This window comes from Pezoporus wallicus, unplaced genomic scaffold (genome assembly GCF_028554395.1).
Source record: "Pezoporus wallicus isolate ANWC-B61680 ecotype Strahan unplaced genomic scaffold, APGP_CSIRO_Pwel_v1 contig_9913, whole genome shotgun sequence".
NCBI classification, from domain to species: Eukaryota; Metazoa; Chordata; class Aves; order Psittaciformes; family Psittacidae; genus Pezoporus; species Pezoporus wallicus.
Genome location: NW_026640215.1, coordinates 206724 through 234011, shown reverse-complemented (window position 1 = coordinate 234011; position 27288 = coordinate 206724). Strand labels below are relative to the sequence as shown.

Genomic DNA, 27288 nt, shown 5'->3' with positions numbered 1-27288 from the left:
TTCAGCACAGTTGCAGTGGAGGCAGCTTCAGATACAGTCCATACATCTCTCTCCATCCTGGATTCCCTCTCCCGTGCCCATGGTGAAGGGGGTTTGGACAGACAACCCCCAGGGAGCAGGACACAGCAGAAGAGTGGGAAGTGATTACATGGAACAAACAGAGGACCCCCAGGGATACATCTGGTGCTAGCCTAGGTAATGGTTTACAGATTTCAATATCGTTATAAACCTTAGTCTATGTTTATGGGAAACCACAGGAGTTCAAGTATTTTATTACTGCAAACACTATATACACATTGTTATTGTATACATGGATGTATATACAGAGAAAAAAGGTTTCATTTTTGGCAATATTAGGGGGCATTTTACAGACCGAGTTTGCACTCAGTGGCCAGCAGGAAGGGAAAAAGCTGAGCTCTTTTCAGTACTTAGTTCTAGCAAGTTTGGGCACCTGGGTCCAGTTGTGACCCATGCACAGCAGCATCACCCTGACCTGATCTCTCCTCACCAGCACAGCAAGGGCTCAAGGCTGCACTCTTCAGATCCAAAGTCAAAGCTGAGAGCACCCCACTTCCTCCAACCAAAATGGGGCCATGCCTTTTCGTACCTTGATTTTCACTACCTCAGTACGGTGGTGTTAGTGGACATTAGTACATGATTCTCATTTAGCAACTCATCATTCCTCATCTTAAACCATTAAGCTCCTACAGCACAGCTTAGTGTCAGTCGGCATGAAAGGATTTAAGTGCATTATTACACATCAATACACATATATACATGCATAAACGTGTGCACAATGTATTTATCTTCCTCTGAAAGAGGAGGCTGACACCTTATTCCCCCTGTGCCGTGGTTGTGTAAGTGGATAATGTCCTCCAGTCCTTGCAGTGTGATTTTCAGTTAACTGGCCTGATCTCCTTGCTTCGAGCAGGGTAACGGGGTCACTTCAGCTCCTCACTGCACATCCCACACCGCTCCAGCATCCGGGCGCATCCTGGGCAACCCAAAGCAACTCCCAAGGGCTGAACTCCAGCAGTGCCCGAGCTTCCAGCCCGGTGCCGTTCCCAAAGCTGGGAATGGGGGTTCGGTGTTGTCAGTCCCTGGAGCTTTGGTAGAGGTATTTAAAGTGGTACATTCCTCCGTGCTGTATCTCGTCCGCCTCATCCCGGGCCGCAGCGGGAAGGCTCGAGGGCCACTTCCATGGCCGAAGGGTTAACTGCAATCTCAGCTCTCAGTGACCAGGTCAGCTCACGTCAAGGCCCCACAGAAGCCAAAAGCTATTTGGGAGGCAAAGGTGCGGGTCGAGAAGGGAAGTACTGTCCCTGAGGTAAACACCTGTGCTGTGATGGAGGCGGTCCCTGAGGTGCACACTGCTGCTGCTGCGGAGGTGGTGGCCTGCAAGAGGACACAGGAGCCATGGTGAGCCCCAGTGGCTGCCCCATCACTCATCCCCTGCCTGCACTGCATGGCCACAACCTCAGCTTCCAGCTGAAGCCCCATCTCAAATGTGCCCAAAATCCCCAGGGAACCCAGTGTGTTAACACAGCATTCTTCCCAAAGACCCCACAAGTTTCCCCCCAACACAAGCTCCATCCCCTGCCCTTTCTGGACACGCATGGTTTCCAGCACAGGCATTACATCTTAGAAGTAAAATGAAAAGGAAAGGAAAACTTTCTGTTCAAAGTTCCTGAGCAATGATCCTGTACTGAGCAATAGCACTCCCCCATCAGCAGAACGACAGATTCCTGAGTGATCTCTTTTTAAACCAGGTATTTTGAGAGGTGTTTTATGCCCCTGTACACGGGGCTAATCTGGCCCCACAAAAGCATTCTGAATCCTGTTAATCAAAATGTAGCTGTGACAGGGTGTGAAATGAATGCTAGGGGTAATAGCACTGTAGCTCCACAGTGTGAAATGAAGGAGAAGCTTCTTGCAATAAAAGGTCAGTCCTGTGTGTGTACAGCACGTGATGAAACACCCCAGTGCTTATAGAGATGAAGACAATGACAGTATATACACATCAGTGCAAATAGCAGTAGTTATGTGCAATAACTCAGCCAACCTTGTCGGCAGCTTCTGTGGCTGTGGGGCCTGGTACTGCAGAGGTGGGTAGTAAGACTGGTGGTAAGCCTGCTGAGGGTGCTGGTTAACTGGGTAAGATGGGACAGGAAAGGTGTTTGGCTCCATAGCCTATGAAGAAAACACAAGAACATTCACAAACCTGCACGTAGGGAATTGCAACACTTGTTCCATCAGTTAAGGGACATTTAAGACACTTCCTATGGGGGGGAAAAGTGACAAAGAGGAGATTGTTCCTACCATAGGGGCACCCCTCGGTGCATAGGGCATGCCGTGCGACAAGCCTTGGTGGTGATGGTGGTGGCCTCTTGGCTCAGCTTCTGTCCTAGGAGGTGGTGATGGCCGTGACCTAAAACCCAACCAATGTAGAGTGTGTGAGCATGTAACCCTGACAGAATGACTCTGCGGGCCACGGAGCCAAGCACAGCGAACCTGCTGGATGGGTTTATATCATGTCAGCACGTATCAGATGTCAGGAAGATACTTGCAGCAAACCTGAGGAACAACATAGCCCTTTCTCTGTTTAGGATCATGACAGAGTCATTTGCCCGCTTTCTATTAAAGATAGGACCCAAAAATACAAAGCCCATCACCAACATAACTTAAAGGTACAAAGAAAGTTCTCTGCTCCCTCAATTTAAGATGAATTGATCTTTTCTGTCACTGCCCGGGGCAAGCTACAGGCATCAACTGATGCCTGACATCTCAGGACTAGAACATGCCTGGAACAAGTGCCCACGGACTACTGCAAAAGGGCAGAGGAGAAGGGAAGAGGGAGATGCACGTACGCGTGGCAGCGCGACATCGCTCCTCGACACCACCGCTTCAGCCTGTCTCGTTTCACAAACGCCAGGGCAGCAGCTACAAGGAGTGGGAGGACGAGGAAGAAAAACACCAGGAGCCCGTTCCTCAGCGAGGAGTCTTTGTGGGAAGGGGACAAAACGACAGAGGAATAAAGAATTACACGGCATCGTAGCTGGGCCCGCTGTAGCTGCATTTGGTCCCATTTGTGCTCCAACTTCCATTTGTCATAGAAGCAAAAGCTAAAGACTCGAAGAAGACTGCAAGATCTATGCCCAAATGTATTAGTTCCTGATTATCTCCTCACACCTGGGCAGAGGTGAAAGAACTGTACATGCTCTACTACCCTGGGCTAGACCAGCACATTGAATTACTAGATCAATACCTCATTTTTCTTCCACTACATTACTGCGAAGACCTTACGAGCTCAACTGAAAGAGAACTTCTGCCTTTTGGGCTGATCCTAAATCTTCTCCTACCATTGCTTGCCGTAGGCAAAGAACTCAGGTTCTTAACAAAGCTGTACTAAAAGACCCTGCCCTTTTGTTGTCTTGAGGCATCTGTCCTTGCTCCACTGTGATTCTCCAGCCTGTTACTGCACCACCACAGCATCCTTTCCCTCCACCTCTCTTCAATACCTTAAGTTGGTTGGGGCAGGGACTCTGTATGTATTTACTACATGTTGTAAGCATGCTGTCTGCACTCAAGTAACAAACACTAATAAAACAGTGGCTTCCCAACCAGTGTTGCCCCAGACCACCTCTGCCAGATGAGTGCACATGCAGGGACCAGAACAGGACAGCTACTCATCTCTGCCACCACTGCTAGAAGCAGCGCATCCTTATGGAGATGCAGAGTCAAACCCATGCATTTGAACCCATATCCCCAGCTAAATCTCAACTTTTGAATGGAAAGGGCTACAATTTCCTGCTTGGAAACAGGGAAGTCCAAGAGGATCTTGGTTCCAATGTGTCTGAAATCACCTGGGGGGCAATGAAACCAGCCCGGTTCCTTTCCGCATCCCCAGCATCCCAGAGGGGAAGCGCAAGCCCTTGAGCCCACCACCTCAACTAGAATTGTTTGCAGATGACACCCAGGGAAGAGCCAACCACCGAGGCATCGCTCTGGAGCCGTGGGGAGCCCTGTGCTCAGCCCCACAGCAGGCAGGGCCACGGCCCCAGAGCAGCCACGACCTTGACTTGCCACTGTAGGGCGGCCCACTGTCCACGCTCCCGCCGTAGCCTGTCACGTCGCAGTAAGGAGGGGCCCAGCCTGGTTCACAGTGACAGTTCCTGTTGTTATTGCACACCTGCATTCAAACAGCACAAACACCACAGTAAGGCTATGGAGGAAGCCCACTTTCCACCTGGTTAAAGAGCATGCAGGACCCACGACCATCTGCTCTACCCATCCCACACCGCTCAGGCCGGAGAACGTTAACCCACATCAATTCCACAGAGCCCCTTGGCCAGAACATCTCAGGCTTGCACATGACTGCACTGGGGAGGATGAGCTATATCCCCACGGCTTAAAGACCTTGGCTTTCCCTTTTTGTGTTCTTTTGTTGGAGAGATGCAGAGTTCCAAGTCACAGTCGTAACACTGGAACTGGGAATTCTTGCCTGGCAAAAAAATGCCATCTGAAGAGCTTTTGTCACAGGCTTTTTCATTACTGTTACAGGTTCTCTCCCCCAGGGAGATTTTATAGAGTGTTTTATAGGGAAACAAACCAGAACACTTGAGTTCCCACCCACCATTTAAAACCTTGCTCAGCTTACCCCAGTTTGGTCCAACTTTTGCTGTTAAAAGGCACTTTTGCCACAAACAGTACCAAAAAGCAGCTTTTTACAGCAAAACCCACCCTCAAGAACCCCTGCATGCACCATCACAATTACTTTCTCTCACATCAGTTACAGCCTTAAAGAGAGAAAGGCAAGACTTCCAAGGGCCAAAAAAGACCAGGATATGGACACTATTGATCAAGAACCTCGTGTTCTTGCAACAAACAAGTCAGAGACCCTCATGGGGAGGCCCAGTGACAGGAAAAGCCACAGGCTTTATCCTTCACCAGTGGATTCCAGCAGGCACAGAGGCTCTTGCTCTACTTACTCCATGTCCATGGCACTGCTTCTCCACATCACAGTCGTAGTTGAGAACAGAGGCACTCACACACTGGAAGTGTCTGCAGATCTGTGTGCACAGATGAAGCAAGGCAGCATCTCACTGACCTGCCCCTCATCCTCCCCTCCGTGCTCCATCAGCCACCCTGTGCTCAGCCTCAGGCGACTCCCTGCTAAAACCCAACTCCACCAACAGCCCTGTACTACAAAAGGCTTCTCAGCATGGGGTCTGAACTGCCACTGGGGCCTTTTGTCTCTGGCCTGAATGTAAAGGAACAGCAATTAAGTTGTGCTCAGTGAGGAGATGTGGAATGCACATTCCTGTGCTGGGGCTAAGCCTCAAGGCTTTTCAGCGCAGTCGGATTTTAATTGCAAGTCCTCCTGAAGGCATTTGTGTGCACTTGCTCTTCCCTCTCACAGAGCAAAGACTTTGGCTCTCAGACTCCATTTCTGCTCATTCCATTCCCCATGCACACACAGTGCAGTGCTGGGAAGTGAGGGGCTCACTCAGCTTTGCATCGAGTCCAGGCATCAAGAAGTTAAAGGGCCAGAAATACTCCCAAACCAACACAGCTGAAAACTGCATTCACATGAACCCCCCTGAATGACTACAGTGAGAAACCACTTTTTCATTGTTCATTTACCTTCCCATTCCCACATTTGGTGCCTTCATTCACCATTCCTGGGTCCGGGACATCGGAGCCTAGCTGGAAATCTACACCCCAGCACGTGGTGTCTCGAATGGGAGTCTGGATAATGGCAGGCTTGATTCCAAACACAGGCATGGTCTTCACGTTTTCACATTGCAGCTTCCCACACATGGCATTCCTACAACATCAACACAGCAATACTGCAGTAACACTTCAATCTGGGCCTAGAGAAAGAGCATCAAGCATTTGAGATGATGTTTCCTTCCTACTGGAAGACACTACTTGAAAATCACATCGAGGCCAAACACAACTGAGCTGGGCCTCCTTTCAGGGCTGCAGGAGGATGGGTTTATCCCTTCTTGCTGTTGGGGTCTTTACATTAAAGATCCCTTCTCTGTACATGAACAGCTTTGGGCAAGAACAATCAGTGACAGGAGATGTGGAGCCCCACATCTGATGCATGGATCCCCTGAGGCTACAGAACACACATGGGAAACCACAGCATGAGCCCAAAAGCTTCAAACCCAGCTACAGAGCAAAGAGAGCACACATTCAAACTCACTCCAACTCCTATGTGCAAGAGTCAAGGACAGACAATTTAAACCAGAGGTGAGCAAAGCCAAAGTGTGGAGGCTCTCAAGTGCTAAAAACAGCTTCAGAAATGAGGGTTAAAGCACATCTGAGCTCTCTCACTGTGGTTTCAGATCGATGCACACATGTCAGCAAGGTTAGATGATGGGGTAACACATCTCTCCCCAGTGCACCTGCTAGAACACCTCAAACTGATACTGCAGCACCCAAATAAGGGTTCTCAGTGATGCAGTGAGGAACTTGGTGGTGCACTGGGCTCAACTCACCAGCTGGAACATTTCTTGTAGTCATGACCATGGAAACCACAGTTGCCAAATCTGTCACCCTTGGAGTTCACTTCAGCAAAACAGATGTTGGGGGCTGCTTTGGCTTCTGCAAGCAGAGAGAGGAACCAAGTTACACAGGGACAGGAACAGCTCCTATCATCATGTCTCTTTTACCCAAAGTAATTATGCTGCTACATGTGATTTCCACACAGCAGACAGCTTAAGAACCTGATGAAGGCAATAAAGAGGTGAAAATGTCAGCACTATAAGACTCCAAGAGACAGGCAGTCACTTAACATTGAGTCAGTTGTACCATTTGATATTTCTTCAGCAAAATATCAAATGTAGATACTGTCTTCTTTACAGCCCTACACACTGCACTAGGAGGGATTAGAGCAAGAAAATCACTACTTGAATCACCAGCACGGCATTAAACCTAACAAAGGAATCATGTATGAAGACTAAGCCATAAATGCCACTATTTCAAACCCTTTGCCAAAGCCAGCTGGTCTTCAAGGAAAACAAGTAGAGTTTAAATAAACTTTGTGTATTCTTTTAGCTATATCTCCTGTAACACTGCGTTCTTCCTTACTGGAGCCAAAGATATCCTGGCACTGTGCATCATAGTACTGGCAGACCCCGTTGTAGCAATAGGCTTCCTCGTTGTGGCACGGGTGCCCGTTCTGCACAGTGAAGTCTGGCTGGCAGAACTGGGACGTGCCATTGCAGTACTCTGGGAGGTCACACTCGTTGCTACTCGCCCGACACTCGGTTCCTCCAGGAAGGAGCTAAAGAGAAAGGAGGAAGAGGAAACGGCATCAGGAAACAGAAAACTCAGCTATGCACCCACACAACAGTTCCCTCTCAGATGCCCCAGTGAGGCCAATGCTCTCCTCTTCCCAAGCACTGAACACTTCCCAGGAACACGGCTGAGCCTCTCACCTGGCAGTTCTTACAGCAGTCACCATAAGCACACGCAGCACCGGATCGGAGCCTGCAAGTGCCCGGCTCGCAGCAAGGGTCACTTTCACATTCCTAAGAACAGAAGTGTACTGAGCATCAGGAAACCTCATCCTCCACCACACAGAGCCCCTCTCCAGCAAGGGGAGCGCTGGCAGCATCTGTAGGAGGCACAGGTTACCAACCTTTGGTGAACCACAGTCACACTCCTCCCCAGCATCCACCAGCTTGTTCCCACAGTACGGGACACTGTAGGTTTCATCAGGCTTGGGAACGTTGAGCAGGCAGCTTCCACCTTTGTTGAGAGTCAGCTTCTCAAAGTCTTCTGCACTGCAGCTGCTGAAGTTCCTCGATCCCCTGCAACAGGGCACATGCACTTATCTCTACACTGAGCCAACCCATAAGTGCTCCCTTACTCTGTAGGACAAGGGTAACACTGGCTTTCCCCATGAGCTGCAAGCACAACATGACTCTTTGCGAGAGTACTTTGAAGGCAAAAGCAGCCTGCAAGAACTAAGCACATGGGAAAGGGTGTTTCCATCAGGTACTTACGATGCTCCAGAGCTCATGATGCAACTGCTTGCTCCACAGTGACAGACGCGTTCATCGTCGTGGTTCATCCCCAGGTTATGTCCCAGCTCATGAGCCATAATTGAGGCAAACATCTGTATACTGATCCTTCCAAACTGCACAACAGCAAAGCGGAAGGAAATGAGCGGGCAGCTTGTACTGAGATTTCTTACGTGCCAAAAAAGACACTTGTGCCATTCTGTCTGCATCAGCAGAGAAGCCCTGTCCTGCATTCATGAGTGCTGCACACTGAGAAGGGAAGCTGAGCAAAGGATGCAAAAGATAACAGGAAAGCGCCAGAAACAGCTGAGGACTACACAAAACCCCCCAGTAACCACTTCAGCTTTGCTATTAAAGACTCTGGAGTGCAAAACTCTTATCATGATCACATTCACATATCACTACAGATATCTCACCACGTTAATGCCTCCTGCATGGCTCTTGGAGCACACTGTTCCCACATAGGCCATTCCAGCTGTGCCACCAAACCCCTTCTTCCTGCAGAAATGGGGAGGGAAAAGGAGCATTAATGCGCCAGTTCAGCTTCATGGCTCTTTATGCTTTTGATTCCAGACAAAAGTTTGCATAGAAAGTTGGCATCTTCCCTCTAAATATGAAGAGCTGAATGGTCCACCCTTAAAATCGTTTGTTTTCCTTGGCTGTTCCCTGCCTTTCTATTACTGCCAAACTCCACTGATTCCTTTCCTTTTCAACTTCGTTACTCCCTTGTTTCTACACAGGGGGGAGCATCTTCCCTCTGCCTGCTTTGAGCAGTGACTTCCTAAAGGCCATGCTATCTACAGAGCAGGAAGTGCACAGGGGCACACGTCCTGGAAGGGCAGAGAGGACAGGATAGGAAGCCCTGTGCTAGCTTAAGGCAGTACAGACAGATCAATGCTCGTGTCAAAGCTCAAACCATGCAGCCAGCTTCTGGGTACCAGCTGCAGAAACAACCTTCTCTCCATTAAAATGCAACGCCCTGCATCAGGTTTCTGCCCATTTGCAAGTGGAAGCAGCCCTAGATGACAAGTCGAACCAGTGTACAACCTGATAAAGGATTATCTGAGTGGAAGCTTTATACAATGCAAAACACAACGTTGCAGGCCACGTGGGACAAGCAAAAAAGATAACTCTCAGGGAGGACATTGAATTCAAGGACCACAGAAGCCTTCTGAAAAGCACTTACACTGATGTGGGAAGTTCCACCAAGTAGCCAAACCACAGCAGATTGCACTGATTCTCTGCTGAAATACAGCAGCTACTTTTGCTAGCACAGTATAGCTGAGCAGGCAGGAAGAGAAGGAGCTTCTTGGGAGTGAGAGGGAAGGAACTGCCACTCACAGGACAAACTGGGCACTGTCATGTCTCCGGCGCAAAACAAGGTTCTTCTCTCGCCACTGGACAAAGTTTGCCAGCACATCACCAGCTCCTCCATCTGTGCTGATGATGTTCTCGTACTTCCAGATCTCTAAACCCACCAGTACCACACGGATGTTGAGCATGATGTACATCTGGGGAAGGAAGACAAGGGGAAATGTGTCTGAAGACTTTCAGGTAAGAGCAGTGTCTGGGGTTCTATCGCTTACTGCAAGAATCGGCTGCTTCTGGTTGGGTTTGCTGGTTTGGAACACCAGGCTTGGGTTTGCTGGTTTGGAACACCAGGCTTGGGTTTGCTGGTTTGGAACACCAGGCTTGGGTTTGCTGGTTTGGAACACCAGGCTTGGGTTTCCACTGTGGTGCTCCTTTAGCACCACACTCAGGCTGAGTGCTCTCAGGCTCCAACATCACAGCTGAGGGAACAGCTCTAGCTCCTGGCTTGACAAAACCCCCTCTTTCATCCTCACCAAAGCAGTATCAGAACACTCTAAGGTCAAAGCTGACAGAAGGAAGCAGAAGTGCAGGGCTACCATGCACAGCATCACTTAACCCAGCTTTAACTTACACTGTCAAGGAAGTTTGCCAGTTGCACCATGTGTTCTCTTACTTCTGTTTCACTCTTCCCAAAATCTTCAAACTGCAAGACAAAGAAACTTGGTCATGAAGAGAAGAGATAAAGACAGAAGTCGGAATGGAACAAAGCATTTAAAGACTAGTTAACATGAAAACCACCCTGGCCTTGCTCAAACGTCCTGTCAAGGGTGGTGAGGTGCTGGCACAGGTTGCCCAAAGAAGTGAGTGTTCCATGTTCCATCTCTGGCAGTGTTTAAGGCCAGGCTGGGCAGAGCCTTGGGCAACATGGCTTAGTGTGCAGTGTCCCTGCCCATGGCAGGGGGTCAGAACTGGATAACCTTAAGGTCCTTTCCAACCCTAACTATTCTGTGCATCTATGCTAATCAAGACAGCAGCATCTTCAGTGCTATTGCTCAACATCTCAATATTGAAGAGAAGGCAGGAGCTGCCATGTGCTTTCCTTACACTCCGAAATTCCTTGCTGATAGAAACTCTCCATGTCTGACAGTTCACTCTTTGCCTGAAGACTACTGCAGGGAGCACGCTGATACTCAGATTTAGGTTAGTGCATGTGCATAACCTTGGCTACAGTGTGTCTTTCCACAATCCATTTGGCAGTAATGAAGACTGAGGGACTCTCAAGCCAGCCCTTGGGAAGAAGGGAGGGGGAACAACACATGAGCTTTACCTTTTCTTTATCCACAACTATGAAGAGCTCCACGTATCTGGTTTGATGCAGGACTGCTCTCTTTGTCTGGGGAGAAGAGTTTGCAAGAGCTGCAGTGTTAGTAATTCAAGTGCAAACCAAAAACATAACCCTGACATCATCAAACTTCACGTGATCCAGAGGGCGGCTCGAGGCACACCCAAAGCACAGTGTGCCAAGACTGTAACCAGAGCCACGAGGTGGAAGCCAACGCAATGACAGTTTCTCTGTAAGTGTTTCACCTTCAACTTTAGCAGCACAAAGACTTCCTGTCTCAAAAGGAAGGGATCTTTTTCCTTTCCACACAGGTTTCTTTGTAAGAAAGGAGCTGAAAGACACTAACAAGCAAATGCCCACAACCTTGAAGTGAAACCTGATGGTTTTCATACTCAACCTTCTACCACAACCACGTTCCTGTGCAGGCAGGCTTTAAACAACACAGGGACCTCCACACCAAACCGGTCTCCTGATGGTTAGGAGAATGGAATAAACACCATAATATTCTCCTGGCTCCTGATGCAATACTTTGTTAATGAGCCTCTCCAATGAGGGCAGTGTTCCTGCCCTTAAAAGCCCCGCAAAGCTCTGCCTGTGAATAATGCAAGCAGCCACTCGCCTCTCGCTGCTGTAGGCAGATGGAGAAAGGAACTGCCACTGCTTTGTTGAAGCAACCGAGTTTCCCAGCAGCGTAGGAAGGCCTCAATCAGAAGCCTTTAGGTATGTGCTAAGCCCCAGGAAATCCCATAAGCAGCTTCCATACTCTGAGGTGAACACTCATTACTGTGGAGAAAACAGTGCAGCACTTACTCGCAGCAGCTGAGTCATGCTGGGATGGTGATCTTCCTCCCTGTGCTCACTGGCGTGGTCTTCAGCAGTTACTCCACACATTGTGGGCTCTTTCTTCACGTTATCCAAGCGATATAAAATATGTTTAGAGCCAGAAGAGGACTCCATGGGCTCAATCCCATAGGTGATGTTCCCCATCATCACCAAGCCCCTAAAATGTAACAGTGGATGAGAAATCCCTTGTTAAGCACAGAGGTTATTCACCCAGATTCTTACAGTAAAACATAGGAACAGTTATTCTTTGGTATCTAATGGCATGTATCTCAGTCCTGGTAAACCAGTGGGCTTCATTGCAGGCCTGAGAGCAGTCAAATGGGAACACACTGGTGTTCCACTCTCCAGTTCTGCACTGTGCACAGCTCTTTGAAGTGATCATCTACACAAATCAAACAAGCCAACTTTGTGTCACAGAGCAACTGATTCAACTGCATCAACCAACTTATTCAATGGCATTGCAAATACCAACTGAAATGGTGTTGGGGCAGAGAAGCTGCCCAAAGGCACCCACTGCTGAACCCCAGCTCAAAACAGAGCGAGACCTTTGTTTCAAGGCTCAGCAAATACAAGACTCACATGGTAGCCAAGGTACAAAAGAGGAGCTCCACTACCTGAGCCCCGAGCAAGTGCTGAGAGCGACCACAGAATCCAGGCTCCCCTCCACGTATCCCTGATAATGGCAGTGATCCTACATGGAAAGACAAGGAAAACATCTCTCATTTTGTAATACACGACTCCAGGTTGGTGCTCAGTGTTCAAGTCACCTTCGGTAAGGGTATAAACAGAAAGAAACCCTACCTGGACATCTGGGTGCTCAGATTGCAACTTTCCCTCCTTGTTATAGGTATAAACAGTGAAATCTTTGGGCAGCAGTTCTCTGTAAGGAAAGGGGAGAAGGAATACTGGAGGAATTGCATGAAATGACTCTAGCAAGATGATCCTAATCAAAAGCATCCCAAATAGCAGTTAAATAAGGAAACCCTTCCAAAATTAACAAAGAAAATGGGAATTTCCACAGCAAAATCCAAGCTATCAGAATGCTGGAACCGTTAATGAAATCCAATCAACCACCTGACTCCAGCTATGCAAAACAAGCACCAAAACCCATTAAACCGTGCTAATTTCATACAGGAAAAGAAATATTCACAGCCCTCAGCTTCCTGTGTCTGACTTCTCCTGCCCAGCTCTGGAAGGAAGTGCATTGGGGAAGTCTCCCACGATGAAGAGTGCTGCTCTGTAGTGGTGAACCCGCTGAATTCCCATGTCTCTGAGGTCAGGGGCTTGGCAAGTGGCAGCTGCAGATCCCCAGGGGCTTGTGCAGTGAAAACACTTCTGTGTCTTTTGACAGTTGGAAGACAGAACTCTTTAAGAGCTTGATAAAAGGGAACTTAGATTGATTGGATATAAGGAAGAAATTCTTTCCTGTTAGGGTGGTGAGGCACTGGAATGGGTTGCCCAGGAAGGTTGTGAATGCTCCATCCCTGGTGGTGTCCAAGGTCAGGATGGATGAAGCCTTGGAGGAGATGGTTTAGTGTGAGGTGTCCCTGCCCATGGCAGGGGGGGTGGAACTGGATGATCTTAAGGTCCTTCCCAGCCCTAACTATTCTATGATCCTATGATTCTAACTTGCCAGTGCTGCAAGTAGCCCTAGTAAACTAAACTCAAGGCAGACAACATCTAGATTGTCTGCGAGTTATGGGTATTGTGGCCTCGATACAGTCAGCTTCCTCATGTAGTATCTGTGTGCTACTGAGACAGGAAAAAAGAGAGCCCTGAAACAATAAACAAACCCCATCAGAAAGTGAAAATATTGACTTGCAATCCAGCTCCGTTTGTTTCTCTTTAGATGTGAATGGAGAGAGTCAATCCCCCCCATTCCCCAGCTCCCTCTGAGCAAAAGGCAGCTTCCTCCAGCAAAGGGGATCACCAGGGCTCAGGAGTTCCACACAGCTCCTGGCTGACAGCCGAGGCTGTGGGACTCACTCTGCTTTCACAGAGCTGGTGTGGAACTGTACTCCTCAAAGAGCCTCAAGGGTCAGGGCATGCTATCTGCCACCTTCAAACACAGACACACAGATGGAGTTTAATACCTACAGAAAAGAAACTCGTCACTTACTTGTTCTTTTCTAGATGAATCGTGTATTCTTTGCCCTCTATCTCAACAGCATAGGACACCTTGTCCTGTGTAGAAAACAACAGTTGCATTTCACTCATGTTAATGAGGAAAATGGCCTTTGAGATCAGAAAAAGCTTGGCAGAAAACACCCTGTGAGCTCCATTACCACTACCACAGCATTCACAGCACCTTCTGTAGCTCAGGGCCAGGCTGTGCCGCTGATCTTAGATACGGCTGCAGTTGCTGGAGATGCAGCTACTAAATTCAGGGTTATAGAGACTCCTTTCAAATATCCCACTCAAGAATGTGCACAAGTCACAGGTTCAGGTCTCCCATTTGAAGTGGGCTTCCACGGAGAAAAAGGTGCAAGGAAGAGACATCATTATAAATCCCTGGCTCCTGCTGTCACCACAGTGCTCGTCCCTTGTCTCCCCTGATATCCAGCACACAAAAGGACCATACACTAGGACTGCCAGGTACTGAGTTAGTTGCACCCAGACAAGGAAAAGCCACATGTGGGTAAGCCTGAAACCTATTTTGTTATTATCCCTACCTCCGGAACCTGGCATCCCTTCCTGTGTAACTGGGGAAAAGTCACATGAAGGAAGAAGCTGTTCCAAAATAGCTTTGTGGTTTTCTCACTCCTTGTTTTTAAGACTTCCATAGAAAAACCTCTTAGTTACAGCTGGAAAAGGACAACACAGTTCTATTACTGAATGTCTGCAGCGAGCCAGGACCCCCACAGCCTTGCATTAGCCAAAAGCTGCACACAGCAACCAGGGTCCTGACGTGTCCTTTTGTAAGGATGGAGACTTGTTTGCTGCTAGATGAGCCCAACAGGGTTTTGTGAGAATTCAGGTCAGTTTTGGGGGGGGGACATGAAGATGTTGATGCTAAACTGAAGGCATTTTTAAGGTACCTGTACAGAGGAGATGTTGAAAGCCTCTCGCCGTTCTCTTCCTAACCTCTGCGGGATTACAACTTCATAGGAAGACAACAGAGAAACCTGCTGGAAACCTGGAAAGCAGAAGGGAAAAGCTGGCTGCAGAAACAAGGAGGGCAAGGCACAAGGAAGAAAATGACCAGAGAAGCTGTGGCTGCCCCCTCTCTGGCAGTGTTCAAGGCCAGGTTGGATGGGGCTTGCAGCAAGCTGCTGTAGTGGAAGGTGTCCCTGCCTGTGGCAGGGGGTTGGAGCTGGATGAGCTTTAAGGTCCTTTCAAGACAAACCAATCTGGGATTCAGACCCAAACAGAAAAAGCCACAGACCTTGATGCTCACAGGGCAAACCTCAGAGCAAAGGATGCTCGGATTGCCTTGTAAATTCACTTTTCAAAGGGAAAGCTTCACATTCCAGGACATTCCAAGTGCCCCTAGCACCCACCATCGCTTGCCATCAGCAGGAATCAGAGCATTTACCAAAGCAGGTCAGCACAGAGAGCTTGCTCAAGGACACACAGAAAGACGCTGTCAAACCACGCATCCTGTGCTGGGAAGCTGCAGAACCAGCCCCACACCAGCCCCTCTGGATCCAGCCCAAAGCCCGGCTCAGCATCCCACCCTTGTCCATCACAGCCAAAGCCTGACACGAGGCCAATGCTACTCATTATGTTCTTAGAGAGCTCTTCAGGACCTTACTAAAACAAGCGAGACGCACGCAGCCTTGCGTGTGCACCACCAGAGAGATGCTCCGAAGCAAACACAAGTTTGGTCCAAGTTTCCTTTATAAGGCAGCAGTTTCTGCAAGAAGCTGTCTCAATGTGTAACCCATAATAAACTGCACATGTCAATGACTTTTCCCATCAACGGCCACTGCCTGGCTTCCTGGGAAGCAGGAGCTCGGTTCAGATATTGCAGGCGGGATTGAGAGCAATGGTTTTAATAGCTCCTGGCGATGGAATCAGTGAGCTCATCACAGCAGCCTGAGCTTCTGACCTGGAGGGAGGGGGAAGGGAACAGTTATCCTCCTTGTCAGCCTCCAGAAACAAGCACCATGCATTAGGGGTTGGTGAGAGGGCACTGAGCTTCTGAGAGCCTCCAAAAGCTCTCGGAGATGCTGATGCACTGAGATACTGCATCAGTAAAACCAGCCACCTCCCCACTGATATCCCCCAAGCAGTCAGATGGCTCTCAAGTCCTCTCCCATCACACACACATCCATTTGGAGATCACGGATGCATTGCAGGGCGCCTGCTTTGAACGCAGCAGTTTTGCCACACAGACACAGGCAGAGCTGGGTTGTTTCTCAGGGGTAACACAGCACTATGGCTGCAGAAGCTTCATTAATTACAGTGATTGCTGGGAAGAAAAAGGTATTAAAACCGAGATAAACTTCCTGAAAACAGGTCAGAGGCTACAGAAAGCCCATGGCAACACCTCCTTGGCCTGAAAATCACGGTGGGAAGGGCTGCTTCCTTCCCTGGATGAACCACTGAAAGCACAGACTCAGCAAACGGCCCCTCGACATTTGTCACTTCCAATGACCCGTTCCACTCGTAGCCAGCCTGGAGATGCTGCACGGCGCTGCTCCGTGCTTGCTCCCAGCAAGAAGCACCTTTGTGAGCAGGGATGCGACGCTGGAATCGCGGAGGCTCTCAGCACACAGGCTGCAGAAGCAGGGGTGGCTCCGTGGAGGTGCTCGGAAAGCAGCGTGCTTCCCAAAAAAAAGCAGCTTGGAAGCATGAGACAAAGGAGTGAATCATCCCATGGAATGAGCAGGACTGGGAGGGATTTCTGGGAAGGGTGCAACACTGCAAGGCTTCCTCCTGGAGGAACAGCACCAAGAGTGCAGCTTTCAACCACAGAATAGCCCCTGTTTGCTGCTTTCTTTCCTTCCCTGCACTGCCCCCAGCGTGTAGGGAATTGTGCCCTTCATTGTGGGCACAATTCGGAGGAGGAGGAGGGTGTGTTGGTCTTGATGAACAAAGTGCTTCCTATTAGAAAGCACTTTCTATTTTTCTTCCTGTTAGGGTGGTGAGGCACTGGAATGGGTTGCCCAGGGAGGTTGTGAATGCTCCATCCCTGGCAGTGGTCAAGACCAGGCTGGACGAGGCCTTGGGTGATATGGGTTAGTGTGAGGTGTCCCTGCCCATGGCAGGGGGTTAGAACTTGATGATCTTAAGGTCCTTTCCAACCCTAACTATTCTATGATTCTATTACAAGCTAAAACATAAGGCTAGGAAGGCACCACCTCGCTTCCCAGTGGAACTAACAGGAGAGGAGCAGCCACACGTTACAAGTTCAAACTTAACTGCAAAGAGCTCTGCTTTTAACTGCCAGACCTCTTCCCTCTTCTGGCATCCTTCCTCCCCTCGTGTTCCAGAACATGATCAAACTGATCCCCAGCCCCTGATGCACAAAGGGGTTTGTTCTGTGGGGTTCTTGCAGGCTGGAAGCACAGCACCCCCAGGACACCAGCACCAGGATCAACACGCACCAGCCCTCACTTTCCACGCTGTCTGCCCCACACAATGTTTCACGCATCACCAGCAGCCCTCAAAGAGGGCACTGGGCTCGTTAATAGGAAATCCAGTGAAAGGGACAAGTGCAACAAAGCAGAAATGAGAACATGCAAAAGACAACCCTGCTCCTAAAGCTTCCCCCCCCCCCCACAAAGGCTGGTTAGGAAGAGACAGGCCTTTCTCCTACCAAGAAACACACACGTGGAGATAAGGCCCTAAGCCAGCAGCCCAGTCCCAGCTCGCACCCAATGCTCCCGTCAGTGGCTGACACATTCAGACCTTCCCTCACCCTGGGAACTGAGACACACTCAGCCTGACCCAATTAGCATAGGCGAAATTCCCACCAGGACAAGGCTGTTTGCAGCTACCACAGCACTGTAGGGAAACGCTGGGCTCCAGCGTGATACGAAGGCATCAGCAGATGCGTTCCTGCAACCACATCCCTGTTAACAATGCTACCTGCCAGGCAGGACAGTTATTATCCATAGGAATTCACCTGGATATTTCAGGCCAAAGTAGAGGTGGTTTAATTCACAGCAGTTAAGGAAAGGCAGAAGTGACAGCAAAAAGCCAACCTGGATGGATACTCAGCTGTTGTCCACATAAGATGTTTGAAGATGCTCACATTCTCTTCTCCTATACAGTTTTTTGTAGCTTCTTTTTCACCTCTTTGGAAAAGCTTCACTGCAATACCATAAGCATGGTCCTCAAACACAGCAGTCTGCAACAGATTCTGCAGGACTTGTTGTACTTGGGCACTTCCTGCCACTGGCCAAAGCTGATCTGAGCTGCATTTCACATCCTCACCACGAATGTGCTTCTTATCATTCATTCCTTGGGTCTAACAATACTGGAGACTGTACTTCCAAGGAGAAAAACACAATTACAACCACTATATTTATCTTGTCCCATTAAAGACTGACTTTAATTGCCAAGTATTGGAGGCAACTGGGAAGATCTGACTCATCTTCCCTTCCCCGCCCCAAATCCACAGCAGGAATTGGGTGCACGTTCTGTGGCGTGCAGGAGCTTGAAAACCATTGGAACATGTCAAGGCCATTCCAGCTCTCCCGATGCTGAGATAAGCTGCTACAGGATTCACTCCATCAGGTAAGGTCTACATGCAGCAGAGGTCAAGCTGCATCTCCCATCTCCATACACCTCGGCAGATCATTGGCTCAGCTGCAGAAGGGCAAAAAGCCCTTCCCACATGGAGCAGGGTTGGATTCATGGAGACAAGGCAGTGCTTGTGCAGCTCCACCTGTGCTCTGACTACCCCATTGGATCCCCCACAGCTGATGATGGAGAGCATCACCCTGTACAACAAGCAAACGCTCTGATGCTGCCCCAATTCACCTACCAGTGAGCAGCAGTGCTTTTAACCTCTCATTAGCCACATGCATCTGAGTCAAAGATGCACGTTGCTGAAGCATTAAATACACAAACTCATTAAATTAACCACTGTTATAATCAATTACAATTAATAGCTGAGGTCAGCTCACCAGTCATTTGACACTTAGGCAGCAGGCTGCTCACTGGAAGAGCTGCCAAAGGCTTTACACAGCCACCCTTGGGTCCCAGGATCTCCAACAAGTATCCTGATGTCCAATGGATTTCTCTGGTGCTTTAAGTAAAAACCAGTGCTTGGGATTTCCTTATGGAACCCATTTCTTTGACATTCACATTGGGGTCTACTTCCCAGTTAGACCGAAAGGGGGATCCAAACCAGGACAGGGCAGCCCAGGAAGACCTCACCAGCACCACGGTTCATGTGCGCTGTGCGCTCATGCATTTCCCCAGGTTAATCTTTCTTCCCTAGCAGACAGCAGGGCTGATTCACTTGTTGTTTAACCTACTCTAACTCTCATTTCCTCTCCTAAGAGGCTCCTACACCCCAGTTTTCACCCTCTTGCAATTATTTCACCCTTAGACAATTAATCAGCAGAACACTTTGTACCAGTCCTTCCAAAGCCACATCCTTCCGTCACATCCTTCTCTCGTGTGCCCACATGGCTGGGACTGGTTCAGGCTTCAGATCAAGAGGGTCTCCTCGTGTCACAGGGCCTTTCTGAAGGTAGGAAAAGGTGAGCAACTGTCACAGCAAGAGAAGCAAATTCACCTATTCCGATTTACTGCTCACCTGGAATACTGGTTTAACGTTACAGCTAAGAGCAGTTTGTGCAGTTTCTCTTGGTTGATGAGGATACTGTGCTCTTCCACAGCAATATTGCCTAGAAAATCCTTACCTCCCTCCTGCTGGAATCCTGACCCATGCTGTCAGAGTTTCCTGTCTAGACTCTATTCCTTCTGCCCCTTCTAAAGGCAGCCTAATGTGTCTGTGAGACAACAGCTACTCCTGTTCCACAATGACAGCTATGGCTCCTGCTCTCTGGTGGGTCACAGCACCCTCACCACCTCGGAACCTTCTTCATGGAGACACAGAGCAAAGCCACATTACCCTCTGTGGTGCAAGACAATTCATCTCCCCCCCCCAGGCCAGTGGATCTCACACCCGTGACAGCCTGGCCCATGGAGAGCAGCCCCTTGCCCTCAGAGCCCACTCACTTCCTCCGCATCCCCTGGGCTGTGGGGGTCTCAGCTGGGATCACACAGCAGAGGTTATGGGAACGCTGCTCTTCAGCCACCAAAGGAAAGCACACAACCCAAACCCAGCCACGGAACGGAGCAAATCAGCTTCTTTTTTATCATCATTCATTTTAGCCTGAGAAATGAGAACGACCAAGACAAGCCAAAACTACAACTCCCTCCGGAAAGCAGAGCACTACAAGGGGCAGCATCAGCTCCCCTCTCTTTAGTCTTCACTTGGAGGGAACAACCACAACAATGAGCATCCCAGGTCGGATGAAGCAGAGCTGGGCTCCTCATGATCTGAACCAAGGAATCAAACACTGAAACCAAGGGTACAGACACTAAGAAATCCCTTAAGCACAGCGAGGCCATCCCGGGGCTGTGTGGTACCCAATGGCAAGGAAGAGATGAGCAGCAAAGCCACAGCCTTTAGCTAGGGCAATGCCAGGTGGTTTCTGGATGACTTTATGCAGCCAAATGACACAAAGGAGATCTCCACCACACAAATCCCTTGCAGCTACACATCCCTGGGTGATTATGTTCATTCAGGAATTCTCCATTAATAGTTGTGGGGAACACCCCATTTCTGTCTCATATCCCTGTTTATTGAGGAGAGTCCCAAGCACTCCCATGCCAACCCGAAAGCTGGAAGTTCCTGCATAAACTGAGCCAGGCAACTCATTTCTCCCCTTCTCCTTCATGCTGAGACCTGAGACAAAGGGATTTCACTGTGGAATTAGCTGGGTCAGAGACTTCCAAAGGCAGCAGAAACACTGCCCATCCTCAGGGACCTGCATTTCCTTCCACCCACAGGTAGGAACTAGAACATTACCCCTCACAACGCTGACCAAAGCGGCACGAGCATCCAGCATGCTGCAGACGGGTCACTGAAGTCTTCCCTCCTCGGAGCTCCATCAAAGCAGGTCCCAACGCGCTGTCCTGCTCCAGCAGCATGGGAGGGATGCCCACCGCAAGAGCACCGTTGCTCAGCATAAAGCATCAGCGACGGATTCAGAGATCCCTTCCTTAGGATGCCTGATCTAAAACTATGCATTAATGATGAGCACACAAGTTTAACGCATCCCTTCAGGAGGGGGAAAAACAACCAGAGGAGACATTTCTGCTTATAACATCAGCTTTGGCACCAGCAAAGCCCCTAAACGGAACGCTTTCAATACATCAACAGCCCACACACACAGCACAGCACCAACTTAAGAGCCCACAGGGAGACAGCCGGCTGTCCCTTCACTGCCCCACCGGCTCCACAACGACCCAGGCCGGGGCAGACCCACGTCCATGGGGCCTCTCTGCCCCCTCTCTCTCACCCCTCCGACCCGCACCACAGCACCGCAGCCCTCCGGACACCCGCGCAGGACTGAAGCGGGGAGGGATCCCCCTCCGGAACCCCGCTACCAGCCCCGAGGAAGAGCCGGGGGCAACCGGATCCCCTCGGCGGGGAGAAGGAGAGGCCCGAAGGCCAGCGCGGCCGGGCCGAGGGGAGGCCGGGAGGTGTCGGAGCAGGCCCCGCCGCACTCACCCTCACGGGCCGGCTGCCCGGGCGCGGCCAGCAGCAGGAGGCAAAGGCAGCTCCGAGCCACCGGGGCCCAGGTCCGAGCCATGGAGCTCCGAGTCCGCATCGCCGCCCTCCGTCCCGTCCCCACACACCCCCGGCTGGGGCGCTGGGTCCGGCCGGCGGCCCGCGGCCTTATGGAGCCGGGCCGGGGCCTGCGCCGCACCGCCCCGGGGCGGGGCCGCTCCGCCCGGGGAAGGGGCTGCGGCGGTGGCCGAGCCCAAGCGCAGCGGTCCCGGGGGGAGCCGGGCTAAGGACGGCTCCCAAGGGATGGAGCCTGCGGAAACCCACCCTTAACCTCCCACTGCTGAAGGTAAATAACCCACATATCCCACACCGACCGCTGAAAACTCATTTAAACTAAAGAACACCTCCCAGCAACAACCCGGCACACAACGCCTCTCTCTTTAGCCTTTCCCCCCTCCAAACCCGACGTTGCATTGGAAGCACGGGGTGATTTGCTCCGCTCCCTTCCCCAGGGGATGCTGGGCTCCAACTGCGCTGGGGAAGGGTGGTTTTAAACAGCCAAGGGTCACGTTCCCCCTCCAACCCCAAGCTGCATCCTCTCCGCCTACCACGTGTATGGGGTTTGCTGACAAGCACCATAAATAAGACAGAGGAAGGGGTTTGGGTGCAGTCGGGACCTCACTGACACCGATATGGAAGGGCCCAGCTGGCACTGGGAGCACCGCAGCACCTCCAAAGCCAGGCAATGGCACTTCCCCAAACACATTCTTATCAAGTGACGCGCCTGGCTTCCAGCTGAGCGCCACGTACCTGTCCAGAACCGCGCTTGGCATTTCCAGTGTAGCGATCACAAGGCACCGAGGGAGAGGGATTAAAGGAGGGAGGAGAAAATGAGGCAGAGGAAGACTGCTGGAAACAGGCAGCAGCTTGTCCGGATGTAGAGGGTCAAGGACAGGATCCCAGTTCTTAGATCCTCCAGTTGGATCCTGTATTGGATATAGCCCCTAGGATCTACAGCTTGTCCAGATGCAGAGGGCTAAGAACAGGATCCCAGCTCGTAGACCCTGTACTGGATGTGGTTCCTAGGATCTACAGCTTGTCCAAATGTAGAGGGTCAAGAACAGGATCCCAGTTCTTAGATCCTCCAGTTGGATCCTGTATTGGATGTAGCACCCAGGATCTACAGCTTGTCCAGATGTAAAGGGTCAAGAACAGACCTCAGCCTGCTTTTAAAGAGCAGAGCGTGCCCTTCTCCTCACTCACAACTCTCCAGGCACAGCAAACAGCCAAGACAAGGGGGTCCCCCCATGCCAATGGATTTGTACAAGGAGGAAAGCAGCTGCGATAGAACCAACCTGCTCCCTGCCCATCCAAGCTGGTTTAGCTCCTCCTCGGGGCAGGGAGATGGTCTGGGCAATCCTGGAAACCATTCCCTGTCTTCCCATCAACAGGAATTTTGCTCAAGGGAGTGATTCCCATTTGTTTCCAAAGGAGCTCAAGGGGACCGAGGCTGTTTCCCCGCCCCTGGCTCGGAGCCTCCTCCAGCCCGTGCCCTGCTCCTGCCTTGGCTCCTATTTCCTTACCGCAGCCGTTAAGCTCTTCCCAAAGCCACTCGGCCGCCTCTCAATCGCTAACGAAGGCGCAGCCCCAGGCACCGGGACACAACCCAGCTCCAGCAGCTCCCCCACCCGGCGGCCTCGTTCACCGCAGCGAACGAGCCGAAGCCTCCAGCCCCGGGCACGAGGGGGGTGTTGTGCGGGCAGGCCCTGCTGCTGCTCGGTAACCTCCTGCTGCTGCACGGAGCCTCCCGGGGGCTCCCGCACAACGGCACCGAGCCCGACCCGCCCCCACCGCCTTCGTGGGCCTACACCGACCCGCAGGCGCCGCTGGTGCTGTGCACCTACCTGTGAGCACCGGGATGGGATGAGGCGGGGGGGGGAAGCGGCCTCTTCTCCTTTCTCCTCCTCCTCCTCCTCACCGGCCGCCTTCCCCGCAGCCCCGAGGAGTTCGTGGAGTGCGAGGAGCCGGTGGACCACGGCGGCAACGCGACGGCGCAGCAGGAGCTGGGCCACGGCTGCGTGAAGGTGAAGGGCGGCGGGAGGGAGGGAGGGAGGAAGGAAGGAAGGGAGGAAGGCCCCGAGCTGAGCGCCCGTTGCTGCCGCAGTTCGGCGGGCAGGCCTACGGCGAGGTGGACCACACGCGGGTGCAGTGCAGGGCGCTGGACGGCATCGAGTGCGCCGAGCCAAGGAGCTTCCTGCGGGGCAGCCGGCCCTGCGTCAAGTAGGATGCGGTGTCGTCCCCCCTCCCCGCCCCGTGTACCCCCTCCCATCTCCGGTTCCCCTTGTTCCCCCCCCAACCCCAACGGCTGCACCGCTGCCGGCCCCCCGCCGGAGGGAGCCCCGCGGTAAGCAACGAGCTCCCGTTGCAGGTACACTGGCCACTACTTCATCACCACTCTGCTCTACTCCTTCTTCCTGGGCTGCTTCGGAGTGGATCGGTTCTGCCTCGGCCACACCGGGACCGCCGTGGGGAAGCTGCTGACCCTGGGCGGGCTGGGGATCTGGTGGTTCGTGGATCTGATTCTGCTCATCACCGGCGGGCTGATGCCCAGCGACGGCAGCAACTGGTGCACGGTGTATTGAGAGAGCTGTGCGGCCCCCGGCGGTGGCTCCTGGGGGCTGGAGATGGACCCCACTGCATCAGGACAGACGCTGGCCTCACACCAAAGCTGTATCGTGACGTGCAGAGCAATTACTCCTCTTAATGTACAAACCTTGGACACGGATTTGCTCAGGATCTTGTTTTGCTTGTTTGAAGTAATCTGGATCTGAAGGTGGTCAAACAAATCCTTAATAAAACCTGGAAGGAGCGGAGGCCACGTCCCTTCAGTCTTGGCAGAGTCCATCCAGCCACCCAGAGGCACAGCCACTGGTGTGTAGGGTTGTGGTCCTGGGCTTTGCAAACCCTTCAAGTTGAGTAACACGATGTTCTAGAGGCTCTGCTGAAGGGGTGAGTTCTACATTACCGGTTTAAACTCATGTTTCCTGGGTTAGATTGAGCAGGAGAATCACTTTGTGCTCTCTTGCAGGCAAGCAAAACCACGGTGCAGCCATCACAGTCACTAGCCAGGCTTCTCAAAAGCAACGCTTGCTTCTGTTGATGTAACTCCGTGCTCATGCTATAGAAACATCAGCCAAGGGACACTGTGACCACTGCAGAGTGGTACAGGGCTTACTTAAACGACCTCCTCCTCCCCTGCCTCGTGGTCTTTAAATCCCATGACCCTGCAGTGGTGACCATTTGTGTTTTACAAACCTGTTAAATCCCAGCTTTGCCTCCTTAGGCAAAGGAGTGAGGGCTCGTTTCCACTCAGAGCTGCAGGGAAGGGCTGGAGCTCCCATCTGTGTGCTCCTTCCAGCTCCACCCCACTGCACAGGGTGCTGGTACCAAAAGGAGCGGGAGCTTCAAGCAGCCTGACAGCCAAAAGAGGAAGAAGCCCCACCAGATGCAGGCTAAAAGCTACTGAGCTGACTAAGAACAGGAAGAGGAAGCTGCAGTTAAGTCACAGCCAGAACCACACACAAAATCCATACGTGCACAAATCCTGACCCGTTTGATGTAAACCTCGGCAGATGCACGTGTGCTGTTCTCACATGGTTCTGCAAACTGAGCACCCTCCCATTGTCTCATTTCTGCCTCTGTTACTCCTGTTGCTGCCTCCAACGGAGCTGCAGCAGGGCTGGGAATTCTGCCCGTTCCAGTTTTGGTTTGTGGTTTCTTGCAGCAACGCCTCCTCTTTAGGGAATGGGGATCAGATCCCATTTAGGTCACAAGTAATCTGCATTTGGCAGCTTTCAATAGGTCTCAGGGCAGTGTGGGGTTGCGGGGGGGAGGCTCCATTGGGAAGCTTCCACATTCCTCAGGCCACTGGAACAACAGTGCTGAAAAGCCCACGGTGGGGGAAGAATTCTACAGTGAGCCAGGGAGAGAAATCCCAACAATCCCATGTGCAAAAGCCCATTGTTATGAGCATCCCCCACATCCTCAGCCCAGCAGCTGCCAGCCAACAGCAGGACATCACGTTCCTCTGGTACACGAGGCTGCTGTGGACCACAGTGGAGAGCAAGGGATGGGATTAGTCTCTGTCCCCTCATTTTCTAGCAGTGAGAAACGAGATCAAAACCTCTTTAACAGCAGCAGACGCGATGCCCCTTTGGCCTCCCCTCGGTGCTTTCCCTACTGAAGCTGGTGCTCACCCCTCCTGGCAAACATCACCCAACAGACACAATGCAAACAGCCTGGAAAAGCAACTGGGATTTCCTTCTTTATTCAAAAACACAGGGGAAAAAAAAAGGGGAGTTCAATCTCCTGCAGGAGTTACAGGTGAGGGATGGGAGGTGGGTACCGGCACCATGCAGCATCGCTCACGCGAGGCCCATGGCACTAAGAGCACTTGAATCCACAGCTGAAACCACCCTGGTGTTCCCATAGCAAAGAGCAAACCCATCTTCACACCCCTCTTCCCACACCAGACACCTCAAACCTTGCACGCATCCCTAGGAAAGCAGGAGGCACACCCAGAGATGGGGACAGCAGTTTTGCTTCAGACATCACCACAAAGCTCCATCGAGGTCCATCTGCACTTGCTTGGTCCTTTGGGATGGGAGAGAAATTCCTCCCTGTAACACCACCCATGTTACAATGAGGCTGGAGCCTGGCTCGGCTTTGGACACGTTCATCTCAAATTGAGACTTCACATAGTCCTGGGGATGTGGGGAGGGTGGGAATGAGAAACAGGGATGTTGCAACAGCACTGGAGCCTCTGGTAGTTTCTCCTCCTGGATAATTAACCCTAATTGTGCAACAAGCTGCTGCTTTCCCATCCCAGGCCCCGGGAATCTTTGCAATTATCAGGCAACACCAACACTTGGTACTGCACGGGTTTGAAGCCTGGCACGAAGTAAACCCCATCCCTCTGCATTTGGTGCATCCAGAAACGAGGCCAGAGCACTAGCGCCGAGTGCTGCGACAGTGATTGACCCAATCCCTAAACCATTCCTGAAACACCACGTCAGGAGCCAAGCCAGCCTAAAAATCTCAAACACTCATGCAAATAAAGCCAAAAGAAGGAAGAGCATCATCTAGGGTTCTACAATTAAATAACAAACACTCACCCTGTACCGTTTGCATTGATTCCTGCTTGGTTTCATAGTTTCAGTGTTCTCCAGCATCTCCACGCACCCCCCTGAGTGTACTCCTGACCTCAGGGGGGTCCTATCACTGCCACCCCCCCAGGCTGCCTGCTGAAGCAGCCCCCCTGATGCAGGCAGATGCAGTTTTAAACTTGCTAAGCTCAGTCAGGCTCCTTAGAGCTCAATTGCTAAAGCTTTGCCCCATCCCAGGCTGAGCTGGAGCCCTGGGAAGGGCAGGGACACACTGGATCTATGAGCTGAGAACATGTTGTGACAAGGAAAAAGAAAGGAAAACAAAAGGGGAAAGCTTTCCCACCCCTGCCCGTGCTGCTTTCCACAGTGCAAGGACATCACCAAGATCATCACCCCACCACTAACCCGTGGCACTGAGGGCCTCAGGTCACACCAACACAACCTGATGCTGACAGCAGGGATGGGGAGCTGCGTCCTCACTGGTACCCAAGGACTGCACACGCATTTCAGGATGAGGATAACAATCTCACTACCCAGGGAATACCTGAATCTACACTCTATTTATCACACCTGCTACAGGAGCTGGTTTGGGTATGGAGATGACAAGTTCACGTTGAGCAGAAGACTTCTGCTCATGCCATTAAACACTCCTGTTTCATCGCTGTTTGCTCAAAGCACTTCACCCCCCAGGCAGGGGTGCCCAGAGCAAAACCAACCCCATCCCTGAGCATCCCCAGAGCCACCGCTGCTCCAGAGGTACCAACAAGCCTCTTGGAGGAGCTGAGCCAGGGCTGGGGTTTTTAACAGTGGCCACAGGTATCAAAGGACATCATTAAAAGCCAACAAGGATGTTGATGCACCAGAGCACGCAGAGCTGTTCTCCTGGGG

General features: G+C 51.3%; 2 protein-coding genes across 2 annotated transcripts; one reads left to right on the top strand and one right to left on the bottom strand.

The window, feature by feature from the left end:
• Nucleotides 1–1275: 1275 nt before the first annotated feature.
• On the bottom strand, nt 1276–21350 carry ADAM9 (ADAM metallopeptidase domain 9). The gene is made up of 22 exons (XM_057418107.1): nt 21236–21350; nt 14571–14668; nt 13652–13716; nt 12334–12412; nt 12147–12223; nt 11500–11689; nt 10675–10740; nt 9979–10050; nt 9378–9547; nt 8453–8534; nt 8019–8152; nt 7652–7823; nt 7449–7541; nt 7099–7294; nt 6507–6612; nt 5644–5827; nt 4989–5069; nt 4084–4189; nt 2868–3000; nt 2320–2428; nt 2063–2190; nt 1276–1395 (listed from the first exon to the last, which is right to left on the bottom strand). The coding sequence occupies exons 1-22, from the start codon at nt 21333–21335 to the stop codon at nt 1278–1280; spliced, it is 2559 nt and encodes an 852-aa protein (XP_057274090.1). The 5' UTR covers nt 21336–21350; the 3' UTR covers nt 1276–1277.
• Nucleotides 21351–22639: 1289 nt separating this feature from the next.
• TM2D2 (TM2 domain containing 2) lies at nt 22640–24109 on the top strand. The gene is made up of 5 exons (XM_057418096.1): nt 22640–22703; nt 22946–23141; nt 23232–23319; nt 23400–23515; nt 23664–24109. Exons 1-5 carry the CDS (start codon nt 22640–22642, stop codon nt 23875–23877), a joined length of 678 nt encoding a protein of 225 aa, XP_057274079.1. The 3' UTR covers nt 23878–24109.
• Nucleotides 24110–27288: the final 3179 nt, after the last annotated feature.

Excerpts from the sequence above, each read along its gene's own strand:
- ADAM9 (XM_057418107.1), bottom strand. The coding sequence starts at position 21,335 with ATGCGGACTCGGAGCTCCATGGCTCGGACCTGGGCCCCGGTGGCTCGG. Across the intron at positions 12,224-12,333 it reads CTGAGCACCCAGATGTCCAG|GATCACTGCCATTATCAGGG; the intron begins GTAGGGTTTCTT and ends CTTTCCATGTAG. Across the intron at positions 1,396-2,062 it reads CCACAGAAGCTGCCGACAAG|GCCACCACCTCCGCAGCAGC; the intron begins GTTGGCTGAGTT and ends GTCCTCTTGCAG.
- TM2D2 (XM_057418096.1), top strand. The coding sequence starts at position 22,640 with ATGGTCTGGGCAATCCTGGAAACCATTCCCTGTCTTCCCATCAACAGG. Across the intron at positions 23,142-23,231 it reads CTGGTGCTGTGCACCTACCT|CCCCGAGGAGTTCGTGGAGT; the intron begins GTGAGCACCGGG and ends CCTTCCCCGCAG. Across the intron at positions 23,320-23,399 it reads TGGGCCACGGCTGCGTGAAG|TTCGGCGGGCAGGCCTACGG; the intron begins GTGAAGGGCGGC and ends TTGCTGCCGCAG.